Raw genomic sequence first — 24,746 nt, 5'->3', positions numbered from 1 at the left:
CTTATTGTGTTAACCTAGGCAATTTACTTCTCTGTAAATTAATTTCCTCAAGTGTGAAGTGAAAATAATCCTATTACCTATTTCACAGGATTGCAGTGAAGATTCAATATGAGAAATACATGAAAAATCATTCGAAAGGTCATTAGCCTATAGTAAACAGTCAATAAGCTATAGATCTTGTTGTTGTTACTATAAGTCCAAAATAAAACACAATTTTGGGGGTAGAGACCACATGATCCTTTCATAAGTAAGTTGCATCAAATTATTTTAATCTGTCTCAGGTACACATTTGAGGAGCAGGGCTTAGAAAGCTGTGGGAGCGTGCTCAGAGGGGACTAGGGTCCTGCAGTTTCAGATCACTGGACTTCCTCACTCTCCTAAGCATTCTGTTGACATTCTAATTTTTCCTCTTCATCTCCAATGAGGCATTATATATTCAACCAGAAACATAAAGTTCAAGGAAAATGCAAAAGTATTACTAGAACGATAAACTAGGAAAATATTAAGATAAAAATCACATGCAAAATACAATATGATTTCAATTGTTTTAAAAAGACAACTAGAAAAAAACTGCACAGTTACATTTTTACTTTTTTAATACTACTCTGCCTTTTCTCAATGTTCTATAAAAACCACAAATTTCTTTGCAAATTGGAACAATGTTAAAATATATAGGGTATATTTAACATATTTAAGAACTGTGGTTTGGTATTTTCAAACCGGGCTTAATATAAACATTTATATTATAATTTAATGGCATTGCTTGGCTTTAACAGCAGCTATTATTTAAATTGTTATTTAAGTAATATCAATTAAAATATGTACTTTTAAAACTGTATTTTTGTGTTCTGCATATTCCAAACACTATCAATTACATTGCCCATTCTTTACATAACAATTCAATATTTAGTTCCAGAAAAAAAATGTTTTAGTGGCTAAATTTATGTTTCCTTATATTAGAAATAAGGAAATGTCTACTCTGCTACCCGGAAGCCCAAGGATAAATTTAATGCTCATATTATTTCATTCTAGGTTACTGATTTAACCATCCATCCTATTTTTGTAAAGCACATATATCTCTATACAACAAATTTTATATATAGTTTTAAAGAATTCACAGATCCTCTGAGGCTCACATGTGGATCCTCCTAATAAGTCATAAGTCTCGAGTTAAAAAGCTTTGTTATAAATGGTTTACAATTTCATTCTATGTTTTTACTATATCAACTAAAATCTTTTCTGAGTAAAACTGCTGCTGCTCCTAAGTCGCTTCAGTCGTGTTCGACTCTGTGCGACCCCATGGACGGCAGCCCACCAGGCTCCCTGTCCCTGGGATTCTCCAGGCAAGAACACTGGAGTGGGTTGCCATTTCCTTCTCCAATGCGTGAAAGTGAAAAGTGAAAGTGAAGTCGCTCAGTCGTGTCTGACTCTTAGCGACCCCATGGACTGCAGGCTACCAGGCTCCCCCGTCCATGGGATTTTCCAGGCAAGAGTACTGGAGTGGGGTGCCATTGCCCTCTCCGTCTGAGTAACACACACACATATATATTACAGTTGGATGAGGTATACAGATTAACCATCTATACTGATGAGCTACAACTACAATATTGGTCACAATTACCCTTTCCATTCTTGTAACAGGCTGTTAATGATTCCCTTTAATACTGTCTTCTGAATGTCTTGAGGCTGTAGGCAAAAGAAAATCATGAAATAATTACGATTAGATATTTAGGTGACTTTTATATGTTACTTATATTTACAGATCTGTTTCAGTGGTTAAAATTGGACTTGATGACCGATTACTGCCGTTTATGGTGGTCTCAATTTCACTTCTGAAAGATTACAATGAAAATGTCCCCTGGGATGTGCACTGTACAACCTGCACAAACAGTGGTGGCTGTTTAATGACTACCATCAGTTTTATGTAACAGTGAAAAACAGAAAAAGGAAAATAGTTTCACTGTCTCTGGATCAACAAGATTAAATCATTAACACAAACTGAAGAACAGCATGTTTAACAATATAAAATGATGGCATACATTTTATACATATTTATATGTTATAATTAGCAGTTCAGTCCACATTTCATTATAAAATACAACCAAATTATGTTAAAAAAAAGATTAAAAATTTTTCTTACAGAATTTGAAAAACTTTTTAATTAAAAAAATATAAGAATTAAAAAATAATCTAACTTTCTGAGAATTTCAACCAAATTTATCAAAAAACTTTCTTATGTAATTATGTTACAGGTGAGTTTTACAACATTTGTATGGCTGATTTCCAAGTACAGTATAGACTCAAACAATTGTATGATTTGCATGTTTCATAAATGATACTTACAGTATTAAGTAAGGCATCATATACAGCATTCACAAATTTAGCATTAATCCCAGAGTCTTCAATAGTATTAGAGGCAGAGGCATCTTTCTGAAAATTCAATTAAAGAACTAAGTGTATGTAACATTTTAAGAACTATTCTAAGTAATATCTGAATCATAACTATTCCTTCATAATTTATAATATTAGTATGATGATATAAAAGAACTGTTACGGCTAAATTGCTAAAAATAAAAATAAATACATAAGGATTATTTTAATAATTTCTTTTTTAAAAACTTAAAGAATGGAGTCAAATGTTGTTATTCGCTAAGTCATGTTTGACTCTTTGTGATCTCATGGACTGCAGCATGCCAGGCTTCCCTGTTCTCTGCTATCTCCTGGAGTTTGCTCAAATTCATGTCCATAGAGTCAGTGAGATTATCTAACCATCTCAAGTATTACATTAGTACAAATAAAAACAATTTTTAAGATATCACTTAAGTAATTATTGTGATACCTATAATTTCAGAATTAATACATACTTATATTTGCTTAAGTAGCTGCTTAAGCCAATATTGGGTAGAAAAAGAGGTAAATTCAGTGTCTTTTGGGGGGAAAATTTAAAAAGTGAAAAATGTGCTTTACATGTTATTACCTTAAATGCAGCACTTAGTTCTGGAAAAGAATCAAATGTTGTAAGATAAAAATCATATACTGTTTTCCAATCTCCTGATGACTTAGCTTTTTCTACATCTTCCCTAAAATAAAAGCACTTATTAGCCACAACAGATAAAAACATTATTCAGATAACACAGCACTGATTCTTTACAGATAAGTGTTACCGAACATGCAACTTGAAATAATGAAGCTGAATACAGGAATGTGTTCCAGTTAATGTAAATATGTAGTTTCTGAATTTATAATTCTTAATTAGATTAAGATATTAATCCAGCTTCAACTTTCCCATTTATTTGCTTTTATAAAAGTTCACTTTTGGGCTTCCCTGGTGGTCCAATGGTTGTGAATCCACCTTGCAATGCAGGGGACGCCAGCTAGATTCCTGGTCTGGGAGGATCCCACATGCCACAGAACAACTAAGCCCAGGCACCACAACCACTGAGCCCGTGTGCCTGGAGCCTGTGCTCTGCAACCAGGGAAGCCACTGCAGGAAGGAGCCCGTGCACCACACACAGGAAGTAGCCCCCACGTGCTGCAACGAGAGAAAGTCCATGCACAGCAACAAAGACCCAGCACAGGCAAAATAAACAAACAAATATTTTTTAAAAGTTCATTTTGACATGCTCCTTATAATTATCTCTTTCCTTTCCAGCCAAATTTCTTGACAGATTTTGTTTACATTCTGTCCCTACTTTCTCTTTCTCACTGAGTCCTTTGAGTATCCATTTGGTTTTTATTATTAGGTTGGTGCAAAAAGTAAATATGGTTTTGCATTGTTGAACTTTGCCCTTTGATATTGGAATACACTCTTAAATAAATGTGGTTATGCTATTATACATCATTTTAATGCACATTTCTTGCTTTATGTTTTTTTGCTTTATTACTAGCTGTTTATTTTGTATTTTAGACTACAGAAATGATGTTAGACAAAAAGCTAATTTGAGCAATTTTTGTATTCGAGTTCAAAATGGGTCATAAAGCAGTGGAGACAATTAACAACATCAACAACACATCTGGCCCAGGAACTGCTAACGAATGTACAGTGCAGTAGTGGTTCAAGAAGTTTTGCAAAGGAAATGAGAGCCTTGAAGATGAGGAGCATAGTGGCCGGCCATTGGAAGTTAACTATGACCAACCGAGAGCCATTATTGAAGCTGTTCTTCTTATAACTACATGAGAAGTTGCCAAAAAACTCAACGCTGACCATTCTAAGGTCATTCGGCATTTGAAGCAAACTGGAAAGGTGAAAAAGCTCGATAAATGGATGCCTCGTGAGCTGACTGCAAATCAAAAGAGCCATTGTTTTGAAGTGTCATCTTCTCTTATTCTACGCAACCAACCATTTCTTGATTGGACTGTGACCTGTGACGAAAAGTGGACGTTATATGACAACTGCAATGACCAGCTCAATGGCTGGACAGAGAAGATGCTCCAAAGCACTTCCCAAAGCCAAACTTGCACCAGAAAAAGATCATAGTCACTGTTTGGGGGTCTACTGCCTGTCTGATCCACTACAGCTTTGGAATCCCAGCGAAACCATTACATCTGAGACATCTGAGAAGTATGCTCAGCAAATTGATGAGATGCGCTGAAAACTGCAACACCTGCAGCTGGTACTGGTCAACAGAAGGGATCCAATTCTCCATGACAACACCTGACCACATATCACACGACAAACGTTTCAAAAGGTGAACGAGTTAGGCCATGAAGTTTTGCCTCGTCTGCCATATTCACCTGACCTCTTACCAACTGACTATCACTTCTTCAAGCATCTTGACAACTTTTTGCAGGGAAAACACCTCCACAACCAGCAGGAGGGAGAAAATGCTTTCCAAGTGTTTGCTGAGTTCTGAAGCATGGACTTTTCTGCTACAGGAATGAATGAACTTATTTCTTGTTGGGAAAAATGTGTCAACTGTAATAGTTCCTATTTTGATTAATAATGATGTGTTTGAGCCTACTTATAATGATTTAAAATTCATGGCTGGAAACCAATATTACTTTTGTACCAACTTAATAGCAGCACGGTAGCTTCTATGGTCTGTGGGTCACGTAGTAAATGAAATCTTATTTTTTAAATAGGACACAGTCCTTCATCTCTGCTTGTTTTGATTCATTTTCTCTTATTTAGTGTTTCTTTTGTTGCAACATTATCTATCCCTTACCTGTTAATTAATTTGTTCTCACCTTCAACTTAAGACATCCAATCTTTGGTTCCTTCACTCTTATAATACCTTATGAGCCATAAGTTCAATTAATTTCCCACACAAAAATATTAAATTATGTGAAGTGCCGACATGCAGTTGATTATATGTCTACATGTAACAATGAGCCAAAACTTACAGAAAGTCTTTCATAGTTTTGGGCTGAACTGGAAGGATGGGTTCTGGCAGAACTGGGGCTTTCATTTCAGATGATAATGGATCTGTGGAGATGCGCTGTTTTTGTCTAACATCAAGGGAAATTGGTGGTAGGTCTCTCACTGTGAAGGATAAAGTATTCAATGCAATTAATCATAAGCTTTTCCAAATTACAAAAATGCCATGCTAAGTCAACATGAACAGAGAACGAATGGATTACTTTGTATTGCATTCACTTTGGGATCATATAATAGGAAAACCTACCACACTGAAGGGCACTCACTGGGAGAGTCTGTTGTCACCCTACCCAATTTCACCCACAACAGAGAAATTACATGCCATTAAAAGTTATCTACAGATACAATATAGGGCTTCCCAGGTGGCTCAGTGGTAAAGAATCTGCCTGCTAAGCAGGAGATGCAGGTTCAATCCCTGTACCTCCAGAGGGCTGGGAAGATCCCTTGGAGAAGGAAATGACAACCCACTCCAGTATTCTTGTCTGGAAAATCCCATGGACAGAGGAGCCTGGTGGGCTACAGTCCATGGGGTCACAAAGAGTCAGACACAACTTAGTGACTGAACAACAACAAAAACAGATATAATATAGAATTTTTCTTTCACCGCCTCCCTTCCTATAAATTGTCTTTTAGAGACTATTTCAGCGAGATGAGATGTTTTTAGTGATTATTAGCTTTCTGAATATAGTTGCTCCTTGAATGGTGCAGAACTTGGGCACCGACCCCTCACATAATTTTACAGTTGGCCTTCTGCACCCTCAGTTCAACCAAACACAGATTCTGTCGTAGTACAGTACTTCTATACTGAAATTCATTGAAAAAAAAAAAAATCAGCCTGTAAGTGGACTCACACCGTTCAAAACCATGTTGTTCAAGGGTCAATCGTATAGGTAGGTCACTTACTTATATTCTCTGCAATTTTCTGTTGGGGTTTCAGCACTCTGTTATCAATTTGCATGAACAGTTTATGTATTTTTCTTTTCCCCCAAATACCCACTGGTTCAATGACTGGCCTTTTTGTTACATTTCATAACCTTATAATGGTAAAATAAAACAAGTACAGAAATAGCTCATAAAACAAATGTATGGCTTAAAGATTACTGCAAGGCAAACACCTGTGAAACACTAACCAGTCAAGAAACAGAGTGTTACCAGCCCCTCCCTGCTCTGTCTATTCCAATGTTAGTTAATTTCTCTCAATTTCTTTATAACTCTTTCCTCATTTCTTTTTTAAATGTTAAATATTTTCTCATTTTTTAGGTCTCATAAGGTGCTTTTACATTTGTTTTTTTTTTAATGTTCCTTCCAGTTTATTTCTAAAATTAAATTCTAATTGTTTCCTTTATTGTCACTTCAGTTTTCATTTTTTGCAATTCTAATTTATGGCATTCTTTCAGGTGTCATATCATTTTCTTAATGAATTTTAGCTCATTTTGAAATAGAATTTTATCTTTTTTTGTGGGCATGTGTTTCTGATGCGCTCTCATTGCTCAAGTGGCTATTATTGTTTTTTATTACAATAAAATTTTGTAATTAAAAATTATAAATTTTGCAGCCAATTTGATTTGAAATTATTTCCCCCAAATTTTTAGAAGGAGGTGTAGCTCTCCTTTTTTCGTTTTTATGTAGAACTCAAATATATGGTAGCTTGCTTTCTGGGATTCCAGGCCCTGCTTCCCTGCTCCACTTTTATTCCAGTTTTCTCTGTCTTTAATCGCTATTGTCCCAGAGCTGCTCTAATCTCAGGATACCCTCCACACCCACCCCCAGCCTGGAGGGAAGTACTAGTTGGGTTCAGACCTGACATGGGCCACCTGCATGCACCTGCTCTTGGCAAAACCCCTCCCAATTTCAGTTTCTGTTCTCTAATTGGCCTCCTGAGCTTTCCAATGAATAGCCATTCCCTTCTTCAGGGGATCTTCCTGACCCAGGGATCAAACCCTTGTCTCCCGCATTGAAGACAGATCCTTTACCATCTCAGCCACCAGGAAAGCCCTTATCCAGTGAATACCTGCTGCTTATTTGAAAGCTCTCTTGATCTCGAGTCCGTCAAACAGCCCAGATGCTTCCTTCTGCTTACATCTTCTGATTCTGGTGGTTTGTCCTGCTATCTTTTGGGGTTTACAGGGACATTTTATGAGCTAATTCTGTAGTAAATGATGTCCAAGATGTTTAATTTTGCTATAGAGGTGGTGTGTGTTTTACTAGGGACTCAGGGAGATTAAAAAACAATACTGCTTCTGCTGTTACCTTCTTTAAAATCTGTTTGCCTTTTAATTTTATTTCTGAACACAGAAAAGTAATTTTTCTTATTTTATTCATTTTTAATTGGAGGATAACTGCTTTACAATATTGTGCTGGTTTTTGCCATATATCAACATGAAACAGCCACAGGTATACATATGTCCCCTCACTCTTAAACCTCCCTCCCGCCTCCCACCTCATGCCACCCCTCTAGGTTGTCACAGAGCGCCAAGTTTGAACTCCCTGTGTCATATAGCAAATCCCCACTTGCTATCTGTTTTACATATGGTAGAGTATATTTTTCAATGCTACTCTCTCAATTCATCACACCTTCTCCTTCCCCAACTGTGTCCACAAGTCTTGGAAACAGAGAAGAATTTAAATAATACTTCTATTACTTAATTTATCAACATATTCCTTTAGTAATTTTTTATGATTAGTAATCCAAGCCTTCTCTCCCTAGAGACCTAGAGAGCAGATGACCATGTATCTCTTCTAATCTAGGCTTCTTTTCCCACTGCAGTACATGTGAAGGATGTACTTACCACATTGCCAAGCAAACAGTAAATGCTCAATAAATTTTATCATTTCTAGAATTTATGAGGCAATGCAATGTAAAGTGTATTTTTTTCCTAAATGCCCCATTTCAGAATACCATGTATAAAAGTATATCACTGCACACCGTTTTTTGATACTTTTATCATATATCAAGTTCTTCTATATTCTGGAGCCTATTATTGGGCTAATGCATATGACTCTACTGACCTGTTAACTTTTGTACGAAATAATTTCACTTACTATAGCTTAATATCTATCAATACCTGGTAAGGCAATAGGCTTGGTGAGAGATAGCTGGTGGCTTGGGCCTGAGTGGTAGTAGTAAACTGATGAGAAATGGTTGGATTTGTGACATATTCTGAATATAGAATGATAGGAAGATGTGTCAGCAGACAGAGAAATGCCAGGATTTGTTAAAAGAAAGATGAGCCAAAGATGACTTTGATAATTTAGCTTGACCATTAACTGGGCCCATTTACTGAAATGGAGAACACTAGACCACTCAGTTCAGTTCAGTCACTCAGTCGTGTCTGACTCTTTGCAACCCCATGAACCGCAGTAAGCCAGGCCTCCCTGTCCATCACCAACTCCTGGTGTCCACCCAAACCCATGCCCATGGAGTCGGTGATGCCATCCAATCATCTCATCCTCTGTCATGCCCGTCTCCTCCTGCCCTCAATCTTTCCCAGCATCAGGGTCTTTTCAAATGAGTCAGCTCTTTGCATCAGGTGGCCAAAGTATTGGAGTTTCAGCTTCAACATCAGTCCTTCCAATGAACACCCAGGACTGATCTCTTTGCAGTCCAAGGGACTCTCGAGAGTCTTCTCCAACATCACAGTTCAAAAGCATCAATTCTTTGGTGCTCAGCCTTCTTCACAGTCCAACTCTCACATCCATACATGACCACTGGAAAAACCATAGCCTTGACTAGACGGACTTTTGTTGGCAAAGTAATGTCTCTGCTTTTTAATATACTGTCTAGGTTGGTCATAACTTTCCTTCCAAGGAGTAAGCGTCTTTTCATTTCATGGCTACAATCACTATCTGCAGTGAATTTGGAGCCCAGAAAAATAAAGTCAGCCACTATTTCCACTGTTTCCCCATCTATTTGCCATGAAGTGATGGGACTGGATGCTAGACCACTAGAGGAAGTTTGGGGTTTTTTCAGGGGTTGGGGTGGGTGGGAGTCAGAAAGTTTTCTTTCGGCCATATTAAAGGTAAGATGCTTATGAGACATCCAAATGCAGATGTTGAGTAGATATGACTCTTGAGTGCAGGGGAGCTGTGAAGGTTTATAGCTCATAGTAAAAATGCTCGATTAACGAGATCCCTAAGGAGAGGGTAAACAGAGAAGAAGCCTGAGAATTGAGCTCTGGGGACTGTGTCCTGGAGCAGTTTAACACTGGAAGCCAATTAATTCTCTCTCTTTTATTTCACAGTGAAAATACTGAAGGCTGGACTTTTATTTTGAATGTAGCTCTAGTCTTCTCTTCTAATTTATGATGCAGTACTTTCATATTAAATAGTTGCTATTTTCTAAACCTGTAAGTTCAGTCTTAAATTTCTTAAATATAGAAATTAAGGAAGCTATTAAAATTTTTTTCAGCCAGTATGCTTAAATTTCTATTATTTATTCTAGTTTTATGCCATTGCAGTTAAGGAATATAAACTTAACAATTTCTTATATAAGTAATTTATTGAAAACAACTTTGTCCATTTATTATAAAATTATATTAAAGACTCAGGATTAGAAAGGATGAAACAACACCATCATTTTCAAATGATTTAATTATAAACACTAAGTCGCTTCAGTCGTGTCCGACTCTGTGCGACCCCATAGACGGCAGCCCACCAGGCCCTGCCGTCCCTGGGATTGTCCAGGCAAGAACACTGGAGTGGGTTGCCATTTCCTCCTCAAATGCATGAAAGTGAAAAGTGAAAGTGAAGTCGCTCAGTCGTGTCCGACTCTTCTCGACCCCAAGGACTGCAGCCTACCAGGCTCCTTCATCCATGGGATTTTCCAGGCAAGAGTACTGGAGTGGGGTGCCATTGCCTTCTCCCAATTATAAACACAGACAAACCCAAAACAACCTCCAAATATCGCCAATAATCCAAAATAGAAAAACTAAGAGTTTAGCAAGGTGCATGGATTTTTAACACCAGCAACAAACTACAAGATACAGTTTTTAAAATGTGTAAAACTATTAAAAAATTATAAATAAATTGTAAAATCTCCGTAGAGAAAATACTAAAAGTTTGTTTACAGATTGAAAAACAGATCTAAATAAATAGAAAGCAATACCACATTTGTGGCTGATGATCATAAAGAAGACAATTTTCCCTAACTGGTCATCAGATTCAAAACAGTTCAATAAAATTCCAGGCTTCCCTGGTGATTCAGACATAAGGAATCCACCTGCCAGGGAGGAAGAAGCAGGTTCAGTCCCAGGTCTGGGAAGATCCCATTTGCCGTGGAGCAATAGCCTGGGCACCATAACTACTGAGCCTGTGCTTTAGAGCCAGGGAACTATAACTGGTGAAGGCCACGTGCCCTACAGTCTGTGCTCCAGAACGAGGGAGCCACCGCCATGAGAAGCAGCTCATGAACCGGAACTAGACGGCAGCCCCCGCTCGCTGTAACTAGAGAAAGCCTGCACAGCAACGAAGACCGGGCACAGCCATAAATAAATAAATAAAATTATTTTTCAAAAAATCCCAGCAATATTTTGGACTTTATTTATTCTAAAAGTCATATGGGAGACCAAATGCACAAGAATAGCTACAGAATTTCTAAAGAAACAGGAGTAAGAAGAGGGGACCTTGCTATACCCTCAAAATTTTTTTGAGGTTATAGTAACCAAGACAGTGTTTTACTAACATAGGATTAGATAAGTTAACCAATGGAATAGAGAACCCAGAATCATATCCATCCATACATAAAAGTTCAATATATGAAATATATGGCAGATCATTGGAAGAAACAAAGAATTTGAAAATATGGTTAACCACATGGGGAAAATATGAAGTTGAATCCCTATCACATACTTTATAAATTAGGAATAGGAGGATCCTTCTGCTTTTGGGACAAAGAAGTTTCTTTTTTTATAGGTGTAACCAAAAAGTACAACTATAAACAAATTGATACTTTTGACTATGTTAAAATTAAAAACTTCTGATTACCAAAGATACCGTGAATTAACAAAAATGTAAGTTACAAGTTGGAAGGAAAATCTGAAATAAATACAACAAAAGATGAGCACCTAGAGATATTTCCTAAAAAATCACTGAGAAAAAAAAAAAAGAAAAATAATACAGACAGAAAGTCTATTGTATTTTTTGCTTATCATGTTCCTTCTTGAGTTCAACATTGCTTCTTTCATTGTTTCCCTTCTGTTCAGGGAACCCCGTAATACATTCTTTTAGACCATCTACTGGCAACAAATTCTGTTTTTTTTTTTCCTTCATCTGGGAATGTCCTGATATCCTCTCCATTCCTGACAATAGGATTCTGGGTATAGGATATATGATTCGGGGTTGGCAGTTCTCTCAGCCACTTCCTTCTGGCCTCCTTTACTGATAAGAAGTTGTTATTTGAAAGATTTCCCCCTATCAGTAATGGTATCATGTTTCTATGGCTACTTTTCAATATTTTGTTGCTGTTGTCTTTAGTTTTTAGAAGTCTAATTATGCTAAGACTTGATGAGGATCTCTTTGGGCTTACCCTGTATGGGATTTGCTCAGCTTCTTGAACCTAGAGGTTCATGTCTCTTACCAAGTGTGGGAAGTTTTCAACTATTTTTTGAGTACTTTTTCAGCCTACCCTCTTCTTTCTCTCCTAAGACTCCAATGACAAGAATGTACTATCTTTTGTTACTATCTGTTACCCACAGGTCTCTGAGATGATTCATTTTTTTTTCTATCCAATCTATTTTCTCTTTATTGTTCAGATTGGGTAATTTCCACTGTTCTATATTCCAGCTCATTAATTCCTGTCCCTTCCATTCTGCTGCTGAGTCCACCTACTAAGCATTTTACTTTGGTTACTATATTTTGTCAAGCATTAATACTGTGAAGAAGGCTGAGCACCGAAGAATTGATGCTTTTGAACTATGGTGTTGGAGAAGACTCTTGAGAGTCCCTTGGACTGCAACGAGATCCAACCAGTCCATTCTGAAGAAGATCAGCCCTGGGATTTCTTTGGAAGGAATGATGCTAAAGCTGAAACTCTAGTACTTTGGCCACCTGATGCGAAGAGTTGACTCATTGGAAAAGACTCTGATGCTGGGAGGGATTGGGGGCAGGAGGAGAAGGGGACAACAGAGGATGAGATGGCTGGATGGCATCACTGACTCGATGGATGTGAGTCTGAGTGAACTCCGGGAGTTGGTGATGGACTGGGAAGTCCGGCGTGCTGCGATTCATGGGGTCGCAAAGAGTCGGACATGACTGAGCAACTGAACTGCACTGAACTGAATACTTACAAACCAATAGATTAACATTCTGTAGATTCTAAATTCTACAATAATGAAATGTAATTCCATTACTGTAATGTAATCAGAATATATTTCAACTAAGAGAACACAATCATCACAGCAGTAACATAGCTATAAGGTTCTTCCTTCCTTCCTTCTTCATTCTCCCAATCAAGCATTATCTTTGGATATCTCACTAACTTCAAATTTAGAGTATCTTTTAAAATAAACTTTTCACATTAGAAGATAGCACAGAACTGCTTATTTCTTATACTCAAGAGCAATAATTTTTGAACTTTACTGTACATCAGAATCACCTGAAGACCCTGTTGAACTAAAACAAAAATAACTGGGCCCCCTAAAGTTTGTGATTCAGTAGGTCTGGGGTAGGGCCCAAGAATCTGCATTTCCAACATGCAAGCCTGAGGATAACATTGAGGAACACAGTTCAGTGATTTAGAGAGAACAAAGACAGTGATAATATAGTGAATAAAGCAGATGATTAACCTTCTTTAATTCAATTCTACAATTTAGTTTTATACCTAAATATTAAATATGGAAATATCTCATTTCTAGCAATCTGTACTTTAAGCACAAATCAGACAGAAGTTCATCAGTTAGTAAAATGAGATAGCTCTGTAAATGATTTGTTAGGTGTTATGTTTGGCAATCGTTAGTAAAGGGAAAGAAAGCTGCAGAAAAGAACCTCTCTCCAACACCAGACTTGTTTTATTATTACTTTTTGAGGCTCCTCTACAGTTTCTCTTCCTCTTCACCAGGCTTACCCTTTCCTATCCCTTCCCACACACCTTTCTCAACCTGGCTATAAACACCCACTATTAGATACAAACAGGCTCATTCACATATAAATTAACTTATTCACTCACAGAGCATATATACACATTTTTATACCCACTCATTTTTATTAATATCATGCTGAGGTGGAAGAGAGAAATTTTAGTTAGTAAGAGAACTGGATTTTGGCAAAGATTGAGAGTGGGGAGATTCTTACATAAGAGAAATCGTAATGCCAAAGCCGAGAGGATTAGAGGATGAGGTTAGAACCAGAGGCCCAGATGGAATTTATTTTTAGTTTGGAAGGTAACTTGGGCTGAAGAGTAGTGCAGAATGCTAACGTACTATGTTAATGGGACTTGAGTCACAAAGAAAGGCAGAGTCCTTTGCTCACATTAGTGAATGAAAGCCAAACTACAGGATGTGACATTCAGTTATTAAGAAAGGAAGAATAACAGCTCACAGCTGCTCTCATGTCCCTGAATATCAAGGCATTGTTTCCAGAGACAGGCTTTCAGCCTGTTCTCGCAGATGGTTATTAAAACCTAATTCAAAAGAGAAAATCAATAACGGTGGTGATGAAGGATTAATTAAATCTCAAAGTGATATTATAAATAGAACAGCAAATCTTGTTCTATCATATACAGCTTTCTCTGCAATATAGAATATCATAATACACAGAAAAAAGTCACAATATACCCTTATCAGTGAACCTGTCATTTAGGTTTCATTCAGCCAATACATAGGAACACTCTGTGCTAAATTGATAAGCAGTAATCATTTTCCCTTTCTTTTTTTTTTTTTCCCCTTTCTTTTAATATACTGTTGCCAATTTTAGTTGGTTGCTTAGAAACATTAAGTAAAATACTTGCTGCCATGTGAGAAGAGTAAGGGTTATGGTGGGGGTTGGTAGTGTATTTTTAAAATGTGAGGATCATAATATAACCACATATAAGGGTGTGAGATTATTAGCAAAAATTTACCAGCTCACTGTTTTCAAGAAGTTATCATAGGCTGACTCTGGTTGGAGACCAGTAATATGTAGCTTTCCACAACCGCATCACCGAGATGATGACTGACATTGTAAACTGGCCACATGGATAAGAGACTGAAGGTAGTTTCTAGTCAGTCAGCACAGGTACCAAGAGCAGCATCAAAAGCAATAGGAGTCTCTATGAAGGTTAGGCATTCAACAAGAGAACTGGGTCTTTGATCCTTATCCCCCTGTTGCAGGAAAGTAAACGATGATGCTTTTTTTGCTGCTGGTTTGCTGCTGGTGACACACTGATGCAAAACGCTATACCCCAAATTATCCCAAATAATTTGTAATTAAATAAGTAATAAGTAATGGAAAAAGCACCAGTCTTGGAAACAAGAGCCTAGGTCCTGTTGCTGGCTGGGTTACTAACTTTCATAACCTTAGACAAATCACTGAAACTCTTTCGGCCTTGGCTGTGACCTTATAAAATAAAAGAGATGGCCTAAGTTGATCATTCCCAAGGCTCCAAAGAAGAACTTCAAGGGCCACCTCAGGGGAATGGTGCTGTGTCCACTCAGGGAAACTAAGCTTTTCTCTGCTTAATACACTGAAGCTCTACGAAAGATTGCTTTTCAAAAGGTGTTTGCTCTGAAAATTTAAAAGCACTGGTTCAATAATTTCTAATTCCCATCTCTAAAACTTTTAAGAACAAAATGGACAGGACTTATAAACCAACTGAAAAGGTATAAATTCTCTATTATAGAACATAATGTAATGACCCATAAAAGAAAAGTTGAAGGAGCTTGGAAATTTAACATTCATATGTCATCTAAACACCTGATTTTAGTTATAAGTTTCTGTCTTACAACAGGGTAAAGGAAAAAGTTCTGAAATAAGCCTCAAAAGACCTGTTCCCCGCCCCCACTCCTGGATATACACCTTACATTCACATGATGTGGCAGTTCTGAAATAGGTCCATAAATTCTTTGATATTCCTCCCATCACAAGACGGAGTCTAATTCTCGCTTTGAATATAGCCCAGACTTAGGGGCTCCCTGCTGATGAAAAATGTGGCAGAAGTGATGCTGTATGACATTACAGAATAAAGCCAATCTTTCTATCATGTATAAAGACAAGTGGCAAAAATGAAGCCTAAGTTTACATGGAAGTAGGAGCTAGAAAACTATGAAATGTCAAAAACAAAACTCAACAAGGATCAAACAAGATCAGTATCTTGGAAAATTAACCCTTTAAATGAAAAAACCCTCAGGTGTAGAAGATATTTTACAACTCATAATGCCCTGTTTCCTCAGTCTATAGATGAGCAAATGAAGGGCCATCAGGTCTAGGTTTAATGTCTAAGGTCCCAAATGACAAGTTATTCCCTGGTAGCTCATCTGGTAAAGTATCCTCTTGCAAGTATCCCTGGTTCGATTTCTGGGTCAGGAAGATCCCCCAATCCACTCCAGTATTCTTGCTTGGAGAATCCTCATGCACAGAGGAGTCTGGCAGGCTACGGTCCATGGCGTCGCAAAGAGTTGGACACAACTGAATGGCCAAGCACAGTAATAGCAAACTCAAAGACTCAGTTCATACTTACTATCCTAATTGACAACCTGCAAGTGCTGGGCAGGTAACAAGTGAGTTACAATTTGAAGGCTCCCTCTTCTGGTTCAGTACTCTGCACTGCTTCTGACTACTTCAGCAGTGGCAAGCCGTGGAAACAGGAAGAGACCAGAGTGAATTAGTCATAACAGGTGGTGTTTACATCTTTGTCTATAGGATGACTTTTCTGAACATTTGGCAGAAAATAAAATTGAAGGCAGGAGAGAGAAAAGAAGAAAGAAGGGAAAAAGAACCCACTCTGACTCAGAGAGTCATCAGAGCCAAATAAAAGTGACATATGACATATTCATTGGTGTTTGGAGATGTACTTTCTTACTAAGTTCAATAGTGTGTGTGTTTGTAAAGCTTCAGCAGAAGCATACATAAAACGTTCTTTTTTGGGTCTAGTCATAAAAATATTCAAAAGCGAAGTCGCTCAGTCGTGTCCAACTCTTTGCAACCCCATGGACTGTAGCCTACCATGCTCCTCCGTCCATGGGATTTTCCAGGCAAGAGTACTGGAGTGGGTTGCCATTTCCTTCTCCAGAGGATCTTCCCAACCCAGGGATCGAACCCAGGTCTCCCACATTGTAGGCAGACGCTTTACCATTTGAGCCACCCAGGCTGCTTGTAAAATATCCAAAAGCCCTTTTTATACAAGGTTACCTCTAATAGAATAGATGTCTTACCCTGGACATACATTAGAGAATTGTAGCTCTGAGACAGATTACAGGATGAACTGGCCAGAAACCCAGAAAAAGTTCTTCCCACATATTTCCTCAAATTATTTGTTGAGTAAAGTCTCTGAGTACCATGGACACTGGATCCTGGGGATATACAGAGATTGTAAATGTGTTTACTGCTGAACCCAACAATTCCACTTCTAAGAATATCCTACAGATAAGCCACACAGGAACAAATGACACATGTTTAGAGCCATTCATTGTGGCACTGTACACAATGCAAGAGACAAAATAAACAATTTATTGATTTTAGGATCTTGGTAAGTCCAATATAAAGGAATATAAAAAAAGAGTAAGGAAGCTCTTTATGCAGATACAGAAAGATATCCAGGATACATTAACAACAACAAAAATAACAAGTGCTAGGTAATATGTAGGCAGTTACTTTTTAAGATAAAGTGGAAAATCAGCATGTATATTTATATTTGCTTTCATTTGCATAAAAACACAGGAAAGAATACAAAAGACAGCAGTGTGAAAGTGAGACATCTAAAACACACCTATTTTTACAATTTTGATTTTTGAAACACATAAGTGTGCTAGCCATTCAAAAAATTATAATTTTAAAAAGTTAGATGGGCCCTTTCCCTCTCCCCACAAAAAAACCTTAAAGAGTTTATAGACTGGTCAAGAGACAGATGAATCAATAATTCAATGCAGCAAGGTACTCTAAGTTCTTGACAGATAAATCACTCCCACAGGCATGGTTAAGAAAAAGTAAGTCCAAGGTGAGTCACTCTGACCTAGAAAAGGATCTTGGAGATTTAGCCCCAAATCAATTCTTTCTCCCAGGAATCCTGGAGATGGGGTCATCTGAGGCCTTGAAAGTGAAAGTGAAGTTGTTCAGTCGTGTCCAACTCTTTGCGACCCCATGGACTGCAGCCTACCAGGATCCTCCATCCAAGGGATTTTCCAGGCAAGAGTACTGGAGTGGGTTGCCATTTCCTTATCCAGGGGATCCTCCCGACCCAGGAATCGAACCCGGGTTTCCTGCATTGGAGGCAGACGCTTTGCTGTCTGAGCCACTAGGGAAGTCCTTGGAGATACTTTTTCTAAGGCAGAAATCCTACAGCAGCTATTGTGAGCCCTTTTCTCTTCCCAGATGCCAAGTCCTGGGTTTCTTCTCACAGTGTTTCCCTGTCTGCCTCTAAAGCTGCTCCTGGAGAGGCTGTGAAAACTCTGTGGCACTTCACCTGCACACAGCTCACAACACCCCACCACTCACAGACCCAGCGCCCTCTGAGCTGAGACCACTCTCTTCTTCCCTGGGCTCTTGGAGCAGCATGGACCATGGGACATACTTCTCCAGGTAAAAACCACACAGTTCACTATGGCACCTCATGGCTCACCTAGAGTCAACTCAGAAAATGGATTGAGCAGGGAGAGGACCGGTGCCCCTGGGCGCCATCAGAGTTCATGTCAACTCTTCCTGAAATAACCGAGAGTGCAAAGACATTTGAAAAGGCATGGAGAGGAATTACTTCCCTTCTTTCAGAGACAGTCTGTGCTGTTTAAAGATGTCTTAAAATAATCTGACAGGAGCATGATCACTGTAGAAAAGAAGGTACGAAAGAGTAAGAGAGGATGTAGTGCTCACCCTGTCCCCCATTATTGCCATTTATATTGTTTCTCTGAAGATGTATCATCCCCGGCAGCTGTTATAGTAGGTAAAACTCCCACACTGCTCTGATCTTTAAAAGGACAGCCAACTCGAAAGGCATACCTAGTCACGTGATCTGCAGGGAAGCGAGGCATCCCTGGGCTGTGAGGTAAACCCACGCTGGGCTTTTGCAGCTTCTCTAATACCACTTGAAGATCAGACGGGGAGACAAGCTGTTAAGAGAATACCCAGCATGGGTCCCGCGAGAGGGAGGAAAACTGGAATAACTGCCAAGAATGAGGCATCTTTGAGGAAACAATCTTATTGGCAAGAGAGGCTTTGCAAAAGATCAAGGAATTATAAACATGCTTACATTTGGAAGACTTGGTCTAACTTCCCACTCAATAAAAGAGTTCTTTTGCAGCAGCCTTGACATATGAACTCCACATCACGCCTGAATTCAAGCGGCACCCAGACAGAACGGTTATGAGAAGTCAGCGCCAGCAGTTCCAACACAGTAAAGGAAGTCTGCTAAGATGCCTACTCCCGTAGGGTGATATACACATAAAGATATATACACTCCAAGATGAGGGTGGGGCTGAGTGCAGATTCCACAAGAATGGAACAAACGAGAGGGCCAAGTGGTGGGAGCCCAGATATGCGGACCACATTCCGAATCAATACATGCACCCCAGGGAGGAGGCAGGCAGGTGTGGGCACCAAGTTGGCAAGCTGGGTTCAGAGGTCAAGACAGTAGTGGTATAGAAAGAATGGAATAGAGGAATCAGTGGGAATCAAAAACAAAGGATTTGAACAAACAGTCCAAAGAAGGTTATGGCTATGCGTTGCTTCTTTTTGACTCCCTGCCATTCTCCTTAGCAGGTAATTCAGTGTTTATAAGGTTCCTAACCCTCTGTTGTGGGCTGAACTGTGTCTGCCAAAAAGATATGGTGAAGTCCTAACCCCCTGGGAGCTGTTAATGTATTAATGTTAATATCTACATAACGTCTTCGTAGATATAATCCAATTAAGATAAGGTCATATTGGATTGGGGTAGGCCCTAATCCAGTGACTGATGCCTTTGCAAGAAGAAAGAAACCCGGGCACATGGGAGAAGGCCATGTGAAGACAGAGGCAGAGGTCAGAGCGAGACATCTACAAGTCAAGGCATATCAAGAATTGCTGACAACCGGCAGAAGGTACGAGAGAGGCATGGGAGAGTTTCTTCCTCAGAACCTTCAAAATGAACCAGTGCAGCCAACACTTGGGTTTTAGACCCCAAGCCCCTAGAACCAGGACAGAGTAAATTTCTGGTGTTGTAAGCCACCGTGTTTGTGGTGCTTTGTTACAGCAGCCCTAGAAGACTAATACGTTTTCCATGAAGATGACTGAATTCAGGGCAAGAAAGAGTGAGTTTCCGACTTGCTTCTCCTACCTCCTCTCTTCCTTCAAGTCCACAGTCTGAGCAAGAAGTGCCCTCTCTCCTTGCTGGAGCCAACCCCTGAAGCCTTCTGCCCGCCTCTTCCTCGATCCTATCCTTTTACCACTGCTCTGTTCTCTGTGCATTTTATTAGTTTGTGTCTCTACTGAAACTTTAACCTCTCCCTGCATCACATCTTTTTGCTTGATCACACTATCCTGCAAGACTCCACTGTTCTTTCTTCGTTTCAGTTCAAGCTCCTCTAAAGGCTGTCTACACTGCCCCCAGATCCTGTTAACCTACACCTTAACTTTTTAAACCTGAATTCTCCTTCTAACTATCCTACTGAAATGGTTCTGAGTCACCAACAAGCACACTGACCAACAAACCCTTAGCTCTGCCTCAGCACTCACTCATCTTGTGCTCTCTCAACAGTGGCACCACTGACTAAATCCTCCTCTTTAAATTCTCTTTTCCTTTGAATTTTCAAGTCAGGGCACAACCTGGTTCTTTGACTTCCTTCAGGGCTTATTTCCTTTTACCAACTCTCCTTTTAAACTCGCTTTTCCTTTTCTGTCTCTTTCATTAGTTATAAAAATTCATGCAGGGCAAGGCACTTACAACTCCCTGTGGTTTAAGTTTCCCTACCCCTGGCCTGGGAAAATAATTCCTATCTTAGGCTGGAGGATCAGATGGTAAAAAACCTGCTTACAGTCCAGGAGACCTGGGTTCGATCCCTGGGTTGGGAAGATCCCCTGGAGAAGGGAATGTCTACCCACTCCAGTATTCTTGCCTAGAGAATTCCAAGGACAGAAGAGCCTGGTGGGCTACAGTCCATGGGGTCGCAAAGAGTCAGACATGACTGACTGACTGATACATAAGAGGCTGCTGCAGGGACTACATGTGTCTGTGTATGTTCAGTGCCGAGAACTGTGTCCAACATGCAAGAGGCACTCAATAAAATTGCTGGTTGGCTCCTGTTGTTACTGCTTGAGTGCACCCACTTTCCCACCCCAAGCTGTCTCTTGTTTCACTCCATGCAATAAATACTTGCTAAGAACCCTGATGGACAAGGGAACTGCCCTTAGGCTCTGCACGGGTTACCAAGGTATTTATTCCCTCATGAAACATACAGTCTAGGAGATTAAAGTACACAAATGATACTACGCAAGATTGAGACTAAAATACGTAAGAAAAAAGAAACACCTATATTGTAAGAAGGGAAGAATTACAACGGTTAGGGAGAATCAGCAAGGGTTCAGTTAAAAGGTAGCACTGAAGAACAGACAGGATCTGCCAGTGAGAGAAGAGGGAAGAGTGCATTCCAAGGCAGTGGGAACAAACTGCAAAAACTCTGCAGTGAGCAGGTATGAGGCATCCAGGAGAACAGTTGAAATGTAAGTTGTAGGGAGGAGAAAGGTGGGAGATCAAGTTGAAAAGCTGTCATATTATGAACATCCTTGCGTGTCAAGGTAAAAAATTTGTATTTAATTTTGGAAGCTTTAGGGAGTATTAGAGATGATGTAATTAGAGTTGTGTGATTAATGTCATATGATTAATCAGACAAGAGAAACAAGTCAATCAGGAGTTTCCTCTATCTGTCAGAACAAGAGTTTTGTTGTCAGAAAATGTGGGATTGAATTGCAGTTCTGTCACTTAGCAGCATGACCATGGCCAAGTCACTTACCCTGTCTGAGCTCCAGTTTTTTTACTTATTAAATATGTGTTATAAGCAGAGATTTAAGAAGGCCTCAGGAGTCTCAGCCACCTGTGGATCACATTACATGACCAAAGGGATTGTGCAGATCTAATTAAGATTACTAACTGTGGTATTGTTCAGTCACTAAGTCATGTTTGACTCTGCAATCCCAAGAAGTACAGCACACCATGCTCCCTGTCCTTCACTATCTCCTGGAGTTTGCTCAAACTTAAGTCCATTGAGTCAGTGATGCCATCCAACCATTTATCCTCTGTTGCCCCTCAGGTGGCCAAAGAATTGGAGCTTCAGGTTCAGCAGTAGTCCTTCAATGAATATTCAGAGTTGATTTCCTTTAGGATGGACTGGTTTGATCTCCCTGCTGTCCAAGAGATGCTCAAGAATCTTTTCCAGCACCACAGTTCAAAAGCATCAATTCTTCAATGCTCAGCCTTCTTTAGGGTCCAACTCTCACATCCATAGATGACTACTGGAAAAACCATAGCTTTGACAATACAGACCTTTGTTGACAAAGTGATGTCTCTGCTTTTTAATACACTGTCTAGGTTTGTCATAGCATTTCTTACAAAGAGCAAGTGTCTTTTAATTTCATGGCTGCAACCACCAACTGCAGTGATTTTTGGAGCCCAAGAAAATAAAATCTGTCACTGTTTCTACCTTTTCCCCTTCTATTTGCCATGAGGTGATGGGACCAGATGCCATGATCTTAGTGTTTTGAATGTTGAGTTTTAAGCCAGGTTTTTCACTCTCCTCTTTCACTTTCATCAAGAGGCTCTTTAGTTTTTCTTCACTCTCTGCCATTAAAATGGTATCATCTGCATATGTGATGTTGTTGATATTTCTCCTGACAATCTTGATTCCAGCTTGTGATTAATCCAGCCCGGCATTTCACATGATGCACTCTGCATATAAGTTAAATTATCAGGGTGACCATATACAGCCTTGATGTACTCCTTTCCCAATTTAGAACCAGTCCATTGTTTCATGTCTGGTTCTAACTGTTGCTTCTTGTCTTGCATACAGGTTTCTCAGGAAACAGGTAAGGCGGTTTAGTATTCCTATCTCTTTGAGACTTTTCCAGTTTGTTGTGATCCACACAGTCAAAGGTTTAGTGTAGTCAATGAAGCAGGATTAGATGATTTTTTTGAATTCTCTTGCTTTTTTCTATGATCCAACAGATGTTGGCAATTTGATCTCTGGTTCTTCTGTCTTTTCTTAATCCAGGGAGATTCATCCAGGAAGGCAAAACCTTGTAACATGAGACCTTTACAAGCAGAGGGTTTTCTCCCACTGGTTGCAGAAGACAAAGTCAGAGACACTGAAAGCATGAACGGGATTTGACACAAGGGATCCTCCTGCCAGCCCTGAAAAAGAAGGCTGGGAGATAGCCAGTGAGCCCATGAGCAGCCTCTGGGAGCTGCGGGCAGCCCTGGGTGACAGTCAGCGAGGAGATGGGACCTCAGTCTTAGAACTGCAAATAAGTTCTGCCAGCAACCTGAGTATTCTTGCCCAGAATCCAGCCCAGCCTCCACGTTGAGAGGCTGTGAGTAGAAAGCTCAGCCACACTCACCAAGATCTGACTTAAAAGAGCTGTGAGCTAATATGTGGTGGTGTTTTAAAGTCATTGTTATTGTGGTTTAGTCGCTAAGTCATGTCGAACTCTTTTGCGACCCCATGGACTGGACTGTAGGCCACCAGGCTCCTCTGTCCATGGGATTTCCCAGGCAAAAATCCTGGAGTGGGTTGCCACTTTCTTCTCCAGGGCATCTTTCTGACCCAGGGATTGAATCTGTGTCTCCTGCATTGGCAGGCAGACTCTTTACCGTTGAGTCACCAAGGAAGTACCCTTCTGAGTCATTAGGTTTGTGATAATTTGTTAAGCAGCAACAGAAAACTACATCGTAGCAATTCTAGTATATATTTTTTGTGATTGCTATGATGCTCAAAAAAAAAAAAATCACATGAAAGTTTTCCCTAAATCATAAATATTACTCAAATAAGTTAGTTACTATCTAGCTAAGGTCTAAAATAGAAATCATCTCTCTCAATTTCTCTCCCCCATCGAATAGGCTCATTTTCTTTATTTCTGTAATTTTACCTATAACGGAATCACAATTATAAGTTTGTTTTGTTGTGGGACTGTGACATATGAGCACTGGTGCCTCCTTAGAGTAAGACTGAGGTGATGAAACGTTTGTGTGTATATATATATAAATAAAAGAAGAAAGCAGTTATCAGGGACAAAGGTTGATAAATGAGATAATAGAAATACTAACTGGTAAGAGTGCAGAATAGGTCTAGCAATCCCTTGGAGTGTCAACAGAAAATATATGCAAGAATAACTTATGCCATGTGCAGCTTATCAGTTCAGTTTAGTCCAGTTGCTCGGTTGCGTCTGACTCTTTTGTGACCCCATGGACTGCAGCTTATGGGCACAGGCAATTTACCAGAACAAGGTCCTTAAACATTTTGAGGTTTGTTTTGTTTTGTTCAGGTGTGAACAAATTTGCCAATTTGTTTCATTACAGGGTAAGGGGCACTTAAAATTGTGCAAGTAATGTATGATTCCTGTGATAAAACAATATAGGGTTATATAAAGAAACAGAACATATTAGTAATATCCACCCAATCCTGCTTTTCCGAGGAAACCACAGACAGGTTGGTGGTCATCCTTCCACACCTCTGTATCTGCTCAAAGAAGCCTAAAAGGTTTACCCACATTTAAGAAAACTGGAGTCATATTCTACCTACTAATGTGTAACTTGCATTTTTCATTTGACAATGTTTTGCATTTTTCCTAGAAAATTTATATACATGACATATTTCTCTTAATAGATGCATGGCATTTATAATATGGATTACCACAATTTAGTCAACCAGTTTATTCAGATAGCTTTCAAATTATCTCTATTGTAAACATTCTTTCCATATGTCTTTCAACATATATTATTTCCTTAGAATAAATTCCTAGAAATGGAATACTGAGTCAGTAAGTATATGAATATTTTAAAATTTGAATATATGTCAAATAATTTGCTCTCCAGAAAAGTTGTATCAATTTTCAAGCCCTCTACTCAATAAAAGTGCCAATTTTCACACTCCACAGACAACACCACAGATACACATGCCTTTTTCTCTGCCACTAGGTAAGGAAATGTTAACTCCTTGTTTTAGTCTGTACTTCTTTATACTAGTGAGACTGAGCCTCCTTTCACATGTGTATTAATTGTTCATAT

The 24,746-nt window shown here is 39.1% G+C and overlaps 1 protein-coding gene across 6 annotated transcripts in view; it reads right to left on the bottom strand.

Moving 5' to 3' along the window:
* HECTD2 (HECT domain E3 ubiquitin protein ligase 2) overlaps positions 1-24,746 on the bottom strand; it is a 73,785-nt gene that overhangs the window by 28,022 nt on the left and 21,017 nt on the right. For 4 of the 6 annotated variants that reach the window (XR_015155631.1, XR_015155632.1, XM_086378547.1 and 1 more), the window contains 4 exons: positions 5,344-5,482; positions 2,978-3,080; positions 2,344-2,430; positions 1,622-1,686 (listed from right to left, as the gene is read on the bottom strand). Coding sequence is in view for 2 of the 6 variants with exons in the window: in XM_086378547.1 (XP_086234673.1) it covers positions 1,622-1,686; positions 2,344-2,430; positions 2,978-3,080; positions 5,344-5,482 (394 nt within the window). In the remaining 4 variants the exon portion in view is untranslated. Of the gene's footprint in view, positions 1-1,621; positions 1,687-2,343; positions 2,431-2,977; positions 3,081-5,343; positions 5,483-24,746 lie in introns of those variants that run through there. The other 2 variants (XM_086378549.1, XM_086378548.1) reach the window with 2 other exon arrangements.

Source organism: Bos grunniens, chromosome 26 (genome assembly GCF_055505025.1).
Source record: "Bos grunniens cultivar Pamir isolate PY7600 chromosome 26, Bosgru_T2T1.0, whole genome shotgun sequence".
NCBI lineage: Eukaryota > Metazoa > Chordata > Mammalia > Artiodactyla > Bovidae > Bos > Bos grunniens.
Note: the sequence above shows the minus strand (reverse complement) of the source record. Positions and strands in the feature narration are given on the sequence as shown.